At 42.1% G+C, this 15,701-nt stretch overlaps 1 protein-coding gene across 1 annotated transcript; it reads right to left on the bottom strand.

Moving 5' to 3' along the window:
• Positions 1-14,143: 14,143 nt before the first annotated feature.
• Positions 14,144-15,166, bottom strand: LOC124282965 (glutenin, low molecular weight subunit-like). The gene is made up of 2 exons (XM_046719018.1): positions 15,126-15,166; positions 14,144-14,717 (listed from the first exon to the last, which is right to left on the bottom strand). Exons 1-2 carry the CDS (start codon positions 15,164-15,166, stop codon positions 14,144-14,146), a joined length of 615 nt encoding a protein of 204 aa, XP_046574974.1.
• Positions 15,167-15,701: the final 535 nt, after the last annotated feature.

Here is a 15,701-nt window from a genome sequence, read left to right as displayed (position 1 = left end):
GAGAGCTATCTTGACTTACGAGCACCATAGATGATGGATAGAAAAGAATATTGATATTGAAACATAACCTAGGACATTAAATCCCTTCTTAGTTTGATATATTTTTGGACGTAATGAGAATGAATTGTCCCAGACAAAAAGGTGATCAACGTAATATCTCCCTGCATTCTCAGTCGTGACATTTACACTGTTTTTCTTGAAGCTCACCAGCATCTCTTCTCCTGTTGAGCACTACAAGGCCACACACACGCCAAGCTGGAAGTGAGTCCTCTGTGCTAGAACCAGTCTACAGTGTGGGCGTCTGGCTGTTTGGTGTGACTACCGCGGGACTTAACACTTTGATATAGTTTATACTGATACGAAAAGGCAAGACAGTTCATGCAGCATGGAGACAACTGACTTATAAACACCGACTTGTACAAGTCACAGTTGTAACTGATGCACAGTATAGATACGAGGAGAAGGAGGAAACTGAGGGCGTGACTTTTAATTGTTTTAGCGTGGAGCCGACAAATTCAGGCATGGAGATACATACATATGACTGAGGTACAGGTCATGAACCGCAAGTTTATTAGGTGGTATCCAAAATATTTTCCTCTCTTTTACACATGTATATATAGACTCAGATATCGTGTGGTGTGTGTTTCTAATATGTTCATTGCACTTATAAATGTCTTTAATGCATTGCCAGATCTGATATATTTACCAGCACACTTCTTTCCTCGACAGGCACAGGCATCCAGTAAAACAGCAAAGTATTCTTCCATGTACATTTCATTATGAAGCCTGCAGGCATATAATAACCCTGCAGAGGAATATCAATGTGCACATATGTGTATCAAAGGGAAAATGTATTTTAAACACAGAACGTGTTAACCATTTCTGAGAACCATATAATTCAGAAAACAAATGTTGAAGATTGTCCAGAAGCGTGATTTTATATAATGCATAAATGTAATAATATTCCCAGCGTCCTGAGTATCCGCACTAAACACAATCCAATCGGTAATATGTTTGATGTGAGACGATGTGAATCTACCAGTATCACCAAGACACTTCATCGTGCCTGCCTGTGTATGTCTGCTGGAATTGAGCTCTATCACATTTATCCAGTAATAAATAATTGCATTTAAGTTTACTAGCCTTTAGGGATATGTGTACATTTGTATCAGAACATTTACAGCAGTTCTACAGTATGTAACTGTTGTTCCCCATATAGCGGACATCGCATATACTGCATCAAACATCCTGAAATGATCTGTACAATAAATATTACAGTCACTCTTCTGAAACCTATTGCCTTAAGAGTTTCACCTGCTTGCGAGAGGACTGTGATTCCGAGTAACACCCCCTGCAAGGCTGTATGATAAGAGGGGTGTCTTTCCAACAATAAACTTTCCATTCAGCTCTATCAATATTCCTTGGTGTCAGTTTCTGAGGTACAATCGAGCATGATCTTTTAACCCAGATTTCATTCATACTCTTGCTCAGAGTATTTGTTTTCAAAATGTTTTATGATAGGCCTTGAGTGTTATTATCTTTATCGAACAATTTCGTAAGACATTTGTATGGAACATTCAATACGTGGCGACAAGATCAACTCTCCGCGTAAAGCTTTCAAAATGTTTTATGATAGACATGTGGAGAACATTTAAACATTTGACGGATCAGAGACAAAATAATTCCGATTGAGTAATTCCAGATTTTAACTTATACCTTACTTTCCTGAGTTTTTCCAGGTGAACAATTGAGTAGCTTTTCTATATTTTGTATGCCAACGGATACGCCCACCTTTCCCCAAACAGCTGTTTGATAGTGATTCATAAACACATGCCCTGCCACCGTCATGACGTCAGCCACATCTCAGGTAATACCTCAACTGTAATATTGTTTAGCCTTTACAAACAAACACATTCTCATGATATAGTCTGAAGTGTACAATCGACTGTGTTTCAAGGGAGATGTCTTATCAATGTTGAAAGAGTTTTGTCGCCTTTGTTTAGTTCGAACTAGTCTGGTTGTAAATTACTAATCCTAAACATATGAAACGACAGCTTCTGGGTATGGAGATACCACTTGTAATAGAGTCGCAGTTGTCTACTGTTACGAAAGACCATAAACTTATATTGCCAGTAGATGAAGCCCACCAAGGCTGCTGTCGTCCATTTGGCGATGGACGTCAGTATATCGCGTGATTACGTTGTCAATCGAGGGGAGGGTTATAAATAACTGCACTTGGCTAATTCAGCAATAACGCCCCTTTGGGACAGTATCATATGTCGACATTTGAGGAAGATCATGCGTATACGAAGGATAATAGCAAAGTGTTTATTTGTTGTTACCGGGATTGCTCTACTCACCGCAGCGAAGTGAATATTTTTTGCTATAGAGTACTGGGTGTAACTCAATTTCAAGTGAATGAAGCCGCCATTTTATAACGTTGGGAAAACATTCGGATGGACTACTGGATATGGATGACGTCGTAACACTCCGCATTAATATAGTTCGCTTTGAATAACTGCGTTTGTTGTTTGAATGGATTGCTTTTTAACTGCCAATGTAAAGATTTAAATTGTAAGTGCTGACGTTCATCAGCTCACAAGGACGGTGCCTCGCTTAAGCAAATTACCCACGAAGCGCTTTGACAATCGGCGAATACAGCGTAAATCGTTAATTGTCTTTCTAACATGTATTTACTTACTAATGAGTTCCCAAACACCTTGCAGACTAGTTCCGTTTGTTTTGGGTTTTGTTGTGACTGTGGTGCAGTATAAATAACTGACTACATCTACCTTGACGAGTACGAACATTACATTGGAATTAACTGGACAATTCATCTGAAGTTCCTAAACTCGCTGATGAATAGAAAATGATGAAAAGAAAGAAAGAAATCCGAGACGATTGTACAGTTCTGGCGATATCATGAGCATATGTTTGTTTGACCAAACATTCGGATGTGTCACAGCTGTACTGGAACACTCTGATGCATCACATTTTGAAATATCCTCCACATATCTTCCAAGTTTTGAATACTTGTTGAATGCTGTAACCTTGGTCGATCTACTTCCGAGCAAACAAGAGTAGTATGACGCTCTCTGAAGTCTTGTTGAAAAGAACATGCTTGATTGTAATTCAGGACTTGTGGAATGTAAACACCCAAGACTGGAGCTGTTGGAATATTGTTCGACATGAAAGAGAAGTTGAATATTGGAAAGTTTAAGTCACTCCTTTTGTCACTCAGCCTTGTGGAGAGTTTTTGTCACTCTGAATCTTTATGCATAGATCTAAATATGAAACACTTGAGGCGGTCTCACTTGTCTCATTTCAAGTTCAGGTTGGTACAACAGTGGAAGGAATTAGCCATATGATGTTTATTGCACGATATTAGATTATCGATATACCTGAAGCTTAAAATCCTTGCTAAATGACTTTGTTTTGATATTTCCAACTGGAGCAGATATTGTGAAATATATACATAAAGAAACAGATGCGCATGGAGGGGAACACATGTGGTGCCCCACACATATATACTCTTCAAAGTAAGAAACATGACATGCTGTTTTGGAGTTTACTTACTGAGTGCATATAATTGATTCAAACATGACATCATTGCTTAATAACAGTAAAATCATCACTTTACAAATTTCCAAAACATGATTATCCAGAAGGTGTTTGGTAAAACCACAGAGGGTTATTAAAGCCACTTGGTCAGAGTAAAATGTCAGTATCTGGTGTGACCACCATGAGCATCGATAACAGCTTGGCAGCGGTGACCCATAAAAGAAAGGGGATGCCGAATGCTGTCTTGAGGAATGTTTTGACACTCTTGCTGAAGTGCCGTGTGCAGTTCTTGTAGTGTCTGAGGTGGTGGATTACGCTGGCGCAAGCGTCGATCAAGAGTATCCCATAGATGTTCAATGGGGGACAAATCCGGTGATCGAGAAGGCCAGGGTAACAACTGAACATTGCTGGAGGAAGACCTGTCAAACACGTGCAACGTGAGGTCGAACATTGTCATGCTCCAAACATCAACCGTTGGCGTTGATGTAGGGAACGACGTGAAGTTGAACTGGTCTTCTGGAAAGAAATCTTGCTTTGCATAGCCAGTTGCGCAGTCTGGTCGGAGTCCAGGAATTTGGATTTTTGTGGATGATGCAGCCGTGGTGTTTGAACGAAAATGTCTCAACCTGATGTAGCGATCCTGGGCGGCGGTGGTAACTCCGGGTCGACCTGACCTGGGTCTGTCATTAACACCCCGAGTATTTTTGTATCGGGTCCATAAGTTTCAGATGGTCTGTCTGGACTCGCTGAAGTGCCTTGCAACATCATGCTGCAATGTCCGTCCTTGTAAATGGCCGATGGCGTTGTGTCGTTGAGCTGTCTGTCTTTTCATTCGCTTATCTTCTATAGTGGCTTAAAGCAATGCATGTGGAGTACCATTGATGTGGCTTTATAAAGCCTACAGTCAAAGGCTTCAATACACAATTTCATGATGCTTCGTGCATTTCATGTAGGGTGCGTTTCAGCGATTCACTACAGACGTGAGTGTAACGTTACGTTTTTGTTAAACGTTTCTTTTTTCAAATGTTTTGTCGTCAGCAGGCAACCATTCCCCACATGCTGGGATTCGGCATGGATTGGTTTGTGTCAAATGTTTTCTTCAAATTCAATTTTTCCTATGTCAAGTTGTGTATTTTTTTGTGTTGAAGATTATATATATAAGTATTAATGCTACAATAATGAGGAATGTCGTTGAAGGACAGCAAGTATAAACTTCCAGGCCAAGAAAACCTTAATTTAGTGATGCGGTGTATGGTTCTAGTGGCAAAAGTCAGGTTGGCTTGCATCACAAATAACGGCAAACAGATCAATATTTAGAGGCACACGGAAGTGTGCGATCCAGTCTTGAAACCTAGTTCCCTCACTTGCATTAGTAGCAGCTCTACCCTGACTCTTAAGGAATTCTCTAGGACTGGACATCAGGTATATTTCTTCCTGAGAGTCCAAAAGGGCACTTCCTTTCTTCTTGATCATTTTTTTGGTGGTTTGCGCGAAATAATCTGAAATGGTCCCTGTTGACGGTAGAACATCCTTTAGAAAGATTCTAATTATCTTCAGTTCCTTCGTGATACAATCTAGTGAGCGTTGAGTTGTTCTTTTGATATTTTGATTTGTACCATCGATTAAATCACCATGCATATTGTCATGTATGGCAGTAAACAGTTAATGTATCTGTTTGTTTTCAAGTTAGATAGCCTGTAGGAAATTCTGCTCAAGCGCACCAGCACCCGTACAGGAAAGGTATACACAAAGGTATGATATTTTTCCTACAAAATGATATCAAAAACATTTTCGTTCACTGAATGTACTCCACAATGCGTAGACATGCAATACCTGACTATACCGACCCGTTACTATACAGTGCAAAGAGCTTGCTGTCCTTGTGTTCAGAGGGCTTGCTATCCTTGTGTTCAGAGGATGTGATGTCCTTGTGTTCAGAGGACTTGATGTCCTTGCGTTCAGATGAGCCCGTTACTATATAGTGAAATGTACTTGCTGTCCTTGTGTTCAGATGAGCCCGTTACTATATAGTGAAATGTACTTGCTGTCCTTGTGTTCAGATGAGCCCGTTACTATATAGTGCAATGTGCTTGCTGACCTTGTGTTCAGAGTTGCCCGTTACTATATAGTGCAATGTATTTGCTGTCCTTGTGTTCAGAGGAGCCCGTTACTATATTGTACAATGTGCTTGCTGTCCTTGTGTTCAGAGGAGCCCGTTACTATATAGTGCAATGTACTTGCTGTCCTTGTTTTCAGAGGAGCCCGTTACTATATAGTGCAATGTGCTTGCTGTCCTTGTGTTCAGAGGAGCCCGTTACTATATAGTGCAATGTACTTGCTGTCCTTGTGTTCAGAGGAGCCCGTTACTATATAGTGCAATGTGCTTGCTGACCTTGCGTTCAGAGTTGCCCGTTACTATATAGTGCAATGTATTTGCTGTCCTTGTGTTCTATATAGTGAGCCCGTTCAGAGGAGACCGTTACTACTATATAGTGCAATGTGCTTGCTGTCCTTGTGTTCAGAGGAGCCCGTTACTATATAGTGCAATGTACTTGCTGTCCTTGTGTTCAGAGGAGCCCGTTACTATATAGTGCAATGTGCTTGCTGTCCTTGTGTTCAGAGGAGCCCGTTACTATATAGTGCAATGTGTCCTTGTGTTGCAGTTACTATATGTCCTTGCTGTCCTTGTGTGTTCAGAGGAGCCCGTTACTATATAGTGCTTGCTTGCTGTCCTTGTGTTCAGAGGAGCCCGTTACTATATAGTGCAATGTATTTGCTGTCCTTGTGTTCAGAGGAGCCCGTTACTATATAGTGCAATGTGCTTGCTGTCCTTGTGTTCAGAGGAGCCCGTTACTATATAGTGCAATGTGCTTGCTGTCCTTGTGTTCAGAGGAGCCCGTTACTATATAGTGCAATGTACTTGCTGTCCTTGTGTTCAAAGAGGCAATGCCCGCTTCCTTGTGTTCAGAGGAGCCCGTTACTATATAGTGCAATGTGCTTGCTGTCCTTGTGTTCAGAGGAGCCCGTTACTATATAGTGCAATGTGCTTGCTGTCCTTGTGTTCAGAGAGGAGCCCGTTACTATATAGTGCAATGTGCTTGTTGTCCTTGTGTTCAGAGGAGCCCGTTACTATATAGTGCAATGTGCTTGCTGTCCTTGTTCAGAGGTTCAGAGTGCAGTGTGCTTGCTGTCCTTGTGTTACTATATAGTGCAATAGTGCTTGCTTGTCCTTGTGTTCAGAGGAGCCCGTTACTATATAGTGCAATGTGCTTGCTGTCCTTGTGTTCAGAGGAGCCCGTTACTATATAGTGCAATGTGCTTGCTGTCCTTGTGTTCAGAGGAGCCCGTTACTATATAGTGCAATGTGCTTGCTGTGCTTGTGTTCAGAGGAGCCCGTTTCTATATAGTGCAGTGTGCTTGCTGTCCTTGTGTTCAGAGGAGCCCGTTACTATATAGTGCAATGTACTTGCTGTCCTTGTTTTCAGAGGAGACCGTTACTTTATAGTGCAATGTACTTGCTGACCTTGCGTTCAGAGGAGCCCGTTACTAAGTTCACCCAGGGAGTCAAATTAAAGTTCAAAGTATTGCATTAAAACCCCGGTGTGCACATGCCATTCATTCAATCACATTACCGCTTTTACCAGTATTCCAGCTACACATGAACCTGAAGATGTTTTCTACAAGCTATGCGTGTCTGTGGTGACGAGGGAGCAACACTTGCCATATCGCTGGACGTCAGGTCCAGATACTGAGCTCCCTCTGCCGATTGCATTCGGCTCTGCCACTCACTGGGCCCAACTAGGAGTTCTCCTGTCTGCAGCAGTGTGTTCTCGCTTCACTAGATGCTCCAGCGGAAATGGTTCACTTGTTGACGTCACACGTGGACGACCGGCTGGAGCGAATCACGATCTTAAGGTCGGGCTGATGTCTGAATGGAGATGTGTAATGGAAAGATGTAGTATTTACTTTCAGAATAATTTCATTTCATGGAACTCTATATGATGCACAATTACCCTTTCCATCGGTGTACATGCGACTGACACGTCTATTTGTGTCAAATCCTCCAGATGAATAACCTCATGTCCATGGAGACAAATACACTCTGCTGTTCCCTTCATCCCCGTGATCCATGGTCAAATATATTCCATGAAAGCACCGCACCGCAAATTAAAGTGTACATGTTTTGTGTTACAACTAGAATCATTATATCTATGATAAGACCCTTTTGTATAAAACACTTCAGAAATGAATTAATACACTGTCTGACTATCTCCTCTTCTTAAGGCATTATTACAACAAAGACCGTACACATCAAAGAAGACAATATGGCCAGACAGACACAATCACCTTCTTACCCAACCAAATATCCCTACAAACCCACACAAAGACTGATAGATGAGAATAAGGGTGAATTCAACAAGGAAGCCATGTAACAGCTATTATAGTTATTGTGTTCGTGCCTTTGTTGCGGGATCAAACACAATCTCTGACCTTTCCGCGTTACATCAAAGAAAGGCAAGAAAACCCGTTGCATAATCATAAGAAATTGTTTTAGAAATATAGTCCTTTCAAACACATTCGCATGGATGCTGACTTTTTGTGTATATTTTTGCCAAGTAGATACTGATAACCAGTCATTTCTTTGTATAGGTATATATCTATTACGGAAGCGGTATTGGCGTTTCGTTTAGATGCTTTCCTATTCATTATCGCTGCGTGTTTACTTCAAATGAAAACCTGAATGCTTAATATACATCATGGTTACTGCCAACGTAATACTCAATTGAAACATTAATGATTGCATTTTTTTCGCAGACGCATGGTATTGTCTTTCAAAACAAGTGATTGTGTTTATGTTCATTACTATGGCAATACTTGCAATGCATATATATGACACTACGGACAAAAATAGGTGAAGTAATGATTCAAATGTACATTCGTTAAAGTGTACATTCACAATACCGCTCTATCTCATCTGAACTCACAAGATCTTGTTACACTTAACTTTCACGTCAGGAATAAAGAGGACGTTTTGGACATGGTACAGAAGCCCAAATATACGGGATTTACAGCAAGCAGGTCACGTCCATCGACGACATGCAACTATGTGCTAGTGGACATCAAACCTCAAACTGTGTGAGGAACTGAGAGCTGCATCGACCACAGACGGCTGCTACCATGTGCTATTGTACATCAAACCTCCCTTATTGGAAATGCCTATCTATACTACAGCCTAAAAGAAAGTATACCAAATATTTTTGCCGTTTAAAATCTTAATTTTGAACCTAGATCCAGGAAAATTTACAGAAACATGTGACAAGGTAATGGCAACTAATGTGTAATGACAAATGTCTCGTCTCGCGAACTGTCTTGCTCAAACGCTCATTTTCTGAAAAAGTAACATGCACGTGCTTCACAAAATGCACGAGCATAAAAACGTATAAAAGCATCTCATGACACAAGGCATTGTCACAGAATAAAAAAGCACACAAGAAAACTGCCACGCCTTACCGCAGTACACAGAGAGAGAGCCGTAGGAATGTCCAAACAAGGAGCGTCACATGCCCTCATCGCGAGAACCTTGGCTGCACCCGAGTATGCATCACCAGGTTATTTCAGCGTCTCCGCCAGACAGGGCAGACAGTACACAGGCCGAGAAGTGAGAGACTGCGGGTGACCACGACCCAGGAGGACCGCAACATCCGGGTAATCCACCTCAGGAAATGCTTCATATCGGCAGCAGCAACGGCAACAACGGCACTCGGACATCGTATCTGTCGACAGACAGTATCACGACGACTGCGTGAACATGGTATTCGAGCACGACGTCCATGCCATTGGGTGGTACTGACACAACAACACCGGCGTAACAGGCTCCAGTGGGCAAGACAAGTTCGACGTTGGCAAGTCCGAGACTGGTCACGTGTCCTCTTTTCGGATAAGAGCAGGTTCTGCGTATTCACAGCTGATGGCCGTCAACGTTGACTGGGGTTAGGGGTTAAACGTTCTCTATTAGAGAACGTTTAACCCCTAACCCCAGTCAACGTGCGGCAGCTGGAACAGTGCCTGACTGACACCTGGCAACAGATTCCACGCAACGTCATTAGACGCTTGACGTCATCCATGCGCGGACGTATTGTTGCTTGTGGCAATGCTCAAGGAGGACATACTCGCTACTGAGGCAGTACATGGCTCTAAATGGCATTTTGACAAACTTTCTGTTTGTTCAGTTTTCTTCTAATGATCCATTTTGGACCCTCATGTGTTTGTTTCCTTTTCATTTCTTTATCATTGTTATTTCTGACCTGTGTTCATGTTTAAATAATGCAGGAATGAATACTCTACTGAAATATAAAACATATTTTATTGAAATCGTTTTTGTTCTCTTTTAATTGGATTTCGAAACTAGTGGTATACTTTTTTGGACGGTAGTTTAGTTAATTTAGCAATACCTGCTCGTGTGTTCTACGAATAATTTAATTGTGCCCATATACCGTGACGCAAATACAATGCAGTATATACCGACGTTAAGACAAACTCGTTTCCACGTTCAAACATATGAAAATGTATGTTAGTTGAAAATATGAGTTATTCCTTTTGCCTTAGTTTTCAGACAATTTGGGACGAAACAATTGTAACGTATACACTGTGTCATCGTCGTCCCTAAAGATATCTGGAACTTTTCAGATGATCAAATTTCAAGAACGGTTGAGTGTCCCCACGAACCTTCAATCAACTCCTTTGCGTTGCTTTGCATTCGTGTGGATATGTTTAGTGTCAGGTTCTATGCTTGATGGCCAATACGTCACAAAGCGTGCATGTTTCAGATCAGTGTGTCGCGTTTTTGCATAAATGATGTATGACCAAGCGCCAGTGTGACACATTTAGCATCTCAGGCAACCCCCTCGTGAGCAGCTGAGCTTGAACATCAAGTACTTAGCCTGCCACCAAGTACTAACTGTATGTCATTTCAATACATCACCGCCGTTTAGATTGGTCAAGTGCAATGCCACACTACTGTCCCTCGGGAAACGTAAACCCTAACTGTACCAAACTGTTGAAAAATGACGAAACTGATTACTGAATAAAGGGTCCTGAATTGATGTAACAACCTGTGAGAGAAACGTTCAACTTGACGATCGCATCACCAAGGATGCCCATTTTTCAAGATAATGTTTCATTGTTTACGTGTATTCGGGTAAGTATATTGATCTTTAAAAGTATTTACAGATACTTACTTTTTTATTTTAACGTCCATTTGCGGTGTGTTCATAATTCAAAACGGCAATCTACTCAAAATATCCACCGGCTCTGAAATGATTTTCGCAAATGACACAAACCTCTGTTTGAAAGACATAACATATCTTCTATCTTCTGGCTAGGACGACATAGATATGTTCCTTGTTTCTCCTTAGTTGTTAAACATGTTTACTTTATCTCGGTATTATTTTTCATTATACCTACTTAATAGCCATGGGTTTTTGCCATGAAGTTTTCAGGTTACCAATAGAATCTACTTATACATAGGAAAGCAGTAAATAGGTATGGGTTATCAATTTAAAACAAACAAAAACAAGAGTATCTAAGTGTTTAAGAGTAGGAGTTTATATTTGTATATAAAGTGAGACTTCAATGAACAAATATGTATATATAAATCGTACATAAAATATATACATACACATAACCAGATATATATGCGCGCGCTCGCACGCCCGCCCGCCCGCACACGCACACACACACACACACACACACACACACACACACACACACGTATACATATACATGCCAGTATATGTGTCTCTGTGGAATATAATCTACTAAGTAGTTTATTAGCTACAACAACTTCAAGTAAGAGATAAAGTCCACGTGGTATTGACAAGACACAAATTCCTTGTAAATCGTTCAATGAATTAAATTGGACTAATCGGTCCAAATGGAGGACGTTGTGTTGCAGCTTGGGTTGTCACCGGCACACTTTCGCCACGCTGTAATCATGATGCAGCAGGAAGATCCGCCCATTGTCACTGACTCAAACATAATCTACAATCATCTCATGCAAGGGATATTTTGCTTTCTATTAAAGAATTACTCAGTCCATCAGTGTGGCCAATATTGCATGGCAACTATTGTTCGTGTTGCGGACACAATCGCCTTATAGGTGGTTTCAACCATCGAGCTAAACCTCCACGTCCCCTATATAGTGACCCCTATAACCACTAGTACGTGTATGACCCCTATAGTGACCCCTATAGCCACTAGTACGTGTATGACCCCTATAGCCACTAGTACGTGTATGACCCCTATAGTGACCCCTATAGCCACTAGTACGTGTATGACCCCTATAGCCACTAGTACGTGTATGACCCCTATAGTGACCCCTATAGCCACTAGTACGTGTATGACCCCTATAGCCACTAGTACGTGTATGACCCTATATGACCCCTATAGTACGTGTATGACCCCTATAGCCACTAGTACGTGTATGACCCCTATAGTGACCCCTATAGCCACTAGTACGTGTATGACCCCTATAGTGACCCCTATAGCCACTAGTACGTGTATGACCCCTATAGTGACCCCTATAGCCACTAGTACGTGTATGACCCCTATAGTGACCCCTATAGCCACTAGTACGTGTATGACCCCTATAGTGACCCCTATAACCACTAGTACGTGTATGACCCCATAGCCACTAGTACGTGTATGACCCCTATAGTGACCCCTATAGCCACTAGTACGTGTATGACCCCTATAGTGACCCCTATAGCCACTAGTACGTATATGACCCCTATAGTGACCCCTATAGCCACTAGTACGTGTATGACCCCTATAACCATTAGTACGTGTATGACCCCTATATGACCCTATAGTGACCCCTATAGCCACTAGTACGTGTATGACCCCTATAGTGACCCCTATAGCCACTAGTACGTGTATGACCCCCTATAACCACTAGTACGTGTATGACCCCTATAGCCACTAGTACGTGTATGACCCCTATAGCCACTAGTACGTGTATGACCCCTATAGTGACCCCTATAGCCACTAGTACGTGTATGACCCCTATAGTGACCCCTATAACCACTAGTACGTGTGACCCCTATAGCCACTAGTACGTGTATGACCCCTATAGTGACCCTATACGTGTATGACCCCTATAGCCACTAGTACGTGTATGACCCCTATAGTGACCCCTATAGCCACTAGTACGTGTATGACCCCTATAGCCACTAGTACGTGTATGACCCCTATAGTGACCCCTATAGCCACTAGTACGTGTATGACCCCTATAGTGACCCCTATAACCACTAGTACGTGTATGACCCCTATAGTGACCCCTATAGCCACTAGTACGTGTATGACCCCTGAGGGTCCGGGTTAGAATGAACCTTCAGTAACCCATGCTTGTAACAGGCGACTGACGGGATCGGGTGGTCAGGCTCGTTGGCTTGGTTGGCACATGTCATCGGTTCCCAATTGCGCAGATCGGTGCTCATGCTGTTGATCACTGGATTGTCTGGTCCACACTCGATTATTTACAGACCGCCGCCATATAGCTGGAATATTGCTGAGTGTGGCGTAAAACTAAACTCACTCACTAGTACGTGTATGTATGTTTTACATGATCCGTTCGTTGATATGGATGTGAAGTAGGCTGCTTCCATCTAGTACTTCTTGTGTTAGCAGAAAATGCTTCACGTTTTTAACTTCGTTCACAAAAACAACCATCAGAACAGTCATGTCTGTGACAATACTGAAGGTAACGACTCGTGATTGCTATTCCACCGTCTGGATTTAATATGTCTCTGTGTCAGATTTTCCCAGGCAAATACGAACCCAGATCAGCCGTCTGTCAAGGTAACAACCAGATGTAATCCCTGTAAGTATAATTAAGTATCAAGTATCTAGTATATTAAAAAGTAATGCAACACCCCGTCTTCCTAACATTCAGGGCTATGATTCTGGTTAAATTATGTTTAAGACATGTTAATTTCACCTTCGTGTCAGAAAATGTACTGAGCGTCATTTGTAAGTGGTCACCCAGCTAATAAGAAATAAACGTTGCATTTACAACTTTGAAGAGCTTCCTTTAGCAGACGATGTTCATATTTGATGCGTTTTATGAATATATGTTAGTGATATATTGCCAAGGACTTTTTCATCTCATGCATCTCATAAACATTTCTGAGAGGAGCTGTTTAATGAACACGTGATCTTCAGACAGATAACACGCATACGTGACATGTCCTACAGTTAAAGGAAGTAACATGAGATGCAACAGGCCGAAGTGGACTCCACTGTCCTCATGCGTACAGTAGTAACACCATAATAACCAATGCACCTCGCCGTCAAACACCCACTGACACGCGGAGAATCCTATTTAAATACGCAGTTGGTTTGTGCACCAACCTGTCCTCATTTTGCTGTCAACAGAAAAGCTGCCATTACTATTTTTCAAATGATAGATGGAAGTTGATAGTCCTAACGCAAACAGTGTTGTTTTCTGCTCTAATAACCTCCATGTGTTATTCAAGAATGTGTCTTCACGGGATATATATAAGCAGATGATACCCTGATCACCTCAGGAAATAACATTTTTCAGTACAAACTGAGTGAAAGGTCCCTGCTGCCGGTTTTGTACAGACGGAGTGAAAGGTTCCTGCTGCCGGTTTTGTACAAACGGAGTGAAAGGTCCCTGCTGCCGCTTTTGTACAGACGGAGTGAAAGGTCCCTGCTGCCGGTTTTGTACAAACTGAAAGGTTCCCTGCCGTTTTGTACAGACAAACGGAGTGAAAGCTCCCTGCTGCCGGTTTTGAAAGGTTCCTGCTGCCGGTTTTGTACAGACGAGTGAAAGGTTTTGTACAGACGGAGTGAAAGGTTCCTCCTGCCGGTTTTGTACAGACGGAGTGAAAGGTCCCTGCTGCCGGTTTTGTACAAACGGAGTGAAAGGTTCCTGCTGCCGGTTTTGTACAGACGGAGTGAAAGGTCCCTGCTGCCGGTTTTGTACAGACGGAGTGAAAGGTTCCTGCTGCCGGTTTTGTACAGACGGAGTGAAAGGTTCCTCCTGCCGGTTTTGTACAAACGGAGGAGGTTCCTCCTGCCGGTTTGAAAGGTTCCTGCTGCCGGTTTTGTACAGACGGAGTGAAAGGTTCCTCCTGCCGGTTTTGTACAGACAGAGTGAAAGGAGGGAGTGAAAGGTCCCTCCTGCCGTTTATGTACAGACGGAGTGAAAGGTCTCTACTGTCGGTTTTGTACAGACGGAGTGAAAGGTTCCTGCAGCCGGTTTTGTACACACATATATTTTGTCGCGTTAATATACAGCCTTGGAGTCATGTTCGATGATAACTAAGAGGAATATTTATAGCGTTAAATGTGTTCAAATCTCAGACAAGCTGCTGATGTAAATGACTTGACAGAAAGCCATGCCATATCCAGGCAGTATCTGCAACAATTTACTGTTACGTTACCCTCGCAAAACATCACACGGAATGTCAAAACATCACACGGAATGTCAAAACAAAATGATGATAGTTTGTTAAGTAACTTTTATTTTGGAGACAAACCTTATGAAACTGTTTTTCCAGAGTTGGTCTGATGCCTTCATTATAATTTACATTCTGTGTTAAACTGAATGTTTTATCATGAACCGATTTGGAGTTAGATTGTGATTCATAGGTATCATATTAACCCAAACGGACTGTGGTCTCTTTAGACTAAGACCTAGATTTTCGGAATTATCGTAATTATTATAATAAGTATTGTAAAGAAATCGCAGCTGTCGTAGCTTATTTTCAAACTATCGTAGTCCTCAATTATCGTAAAACTGTCCCAAATCTAATATAGCTGGGCAACTGTCGTCCATATATATTAGACCGCCTCCGTGGTGTAGTGGTTAGAGCGTCCGCCCGGAGAGCGAAAGGTCGCGGGTTCGATCCCCGACTGCGTTATACCAAAAGACGTTAAAATATGGTACTTGTTGGTCCCTGCCTGGCGCTCGGCATAAATGGGTACAGCAAGGACTGGTCGGCTCGGAGTCAGTATAATGTGTCTGAGTTGGGTATTCATGCTTCACTGCGGCATGGTATCTCAGTGGGCTAGCACTATAAAACCAGCTTAAGTTTCGGCTAGTACAAGCAGCC

The sequence above is a fragment of the Haliotis rubra genome, unplaced genomic scaffold, assembly GCF_003918875.1.
Source record: "Haliotis rubra isolate DU_JTF1 unplaced genomic scaffold, ASM391887v1 Scf308, whole genome shotgun sequence".
NCBI classification, from domain to species: Eukaryota; Metazoa; Mollusca; class Gastropoda; order Lepetellida; family Haliotidae; genus Haliotis; species Haliotis rubra.
Note: the sequence above shows the minus strand (reverse complement) of the source record. Positions and strands in the feature narration are given on the sequence as shown.

Coding starts and splice junctions, on each gene's coding strand:
- LOC124282965 (XM_046719018.1), bottom strand. CDS start 15,166: ATGAAGGCATCAGACCAACTCTGGAAAAACAGTTTCATAAG. Junction 14,718..15,125: donor TGGAAAAACAGTTTCATAAG/GTTTGTCTCCAA, acceptor CAAAACCGGCAG/GAGGAACCTTTCACTCCGTC.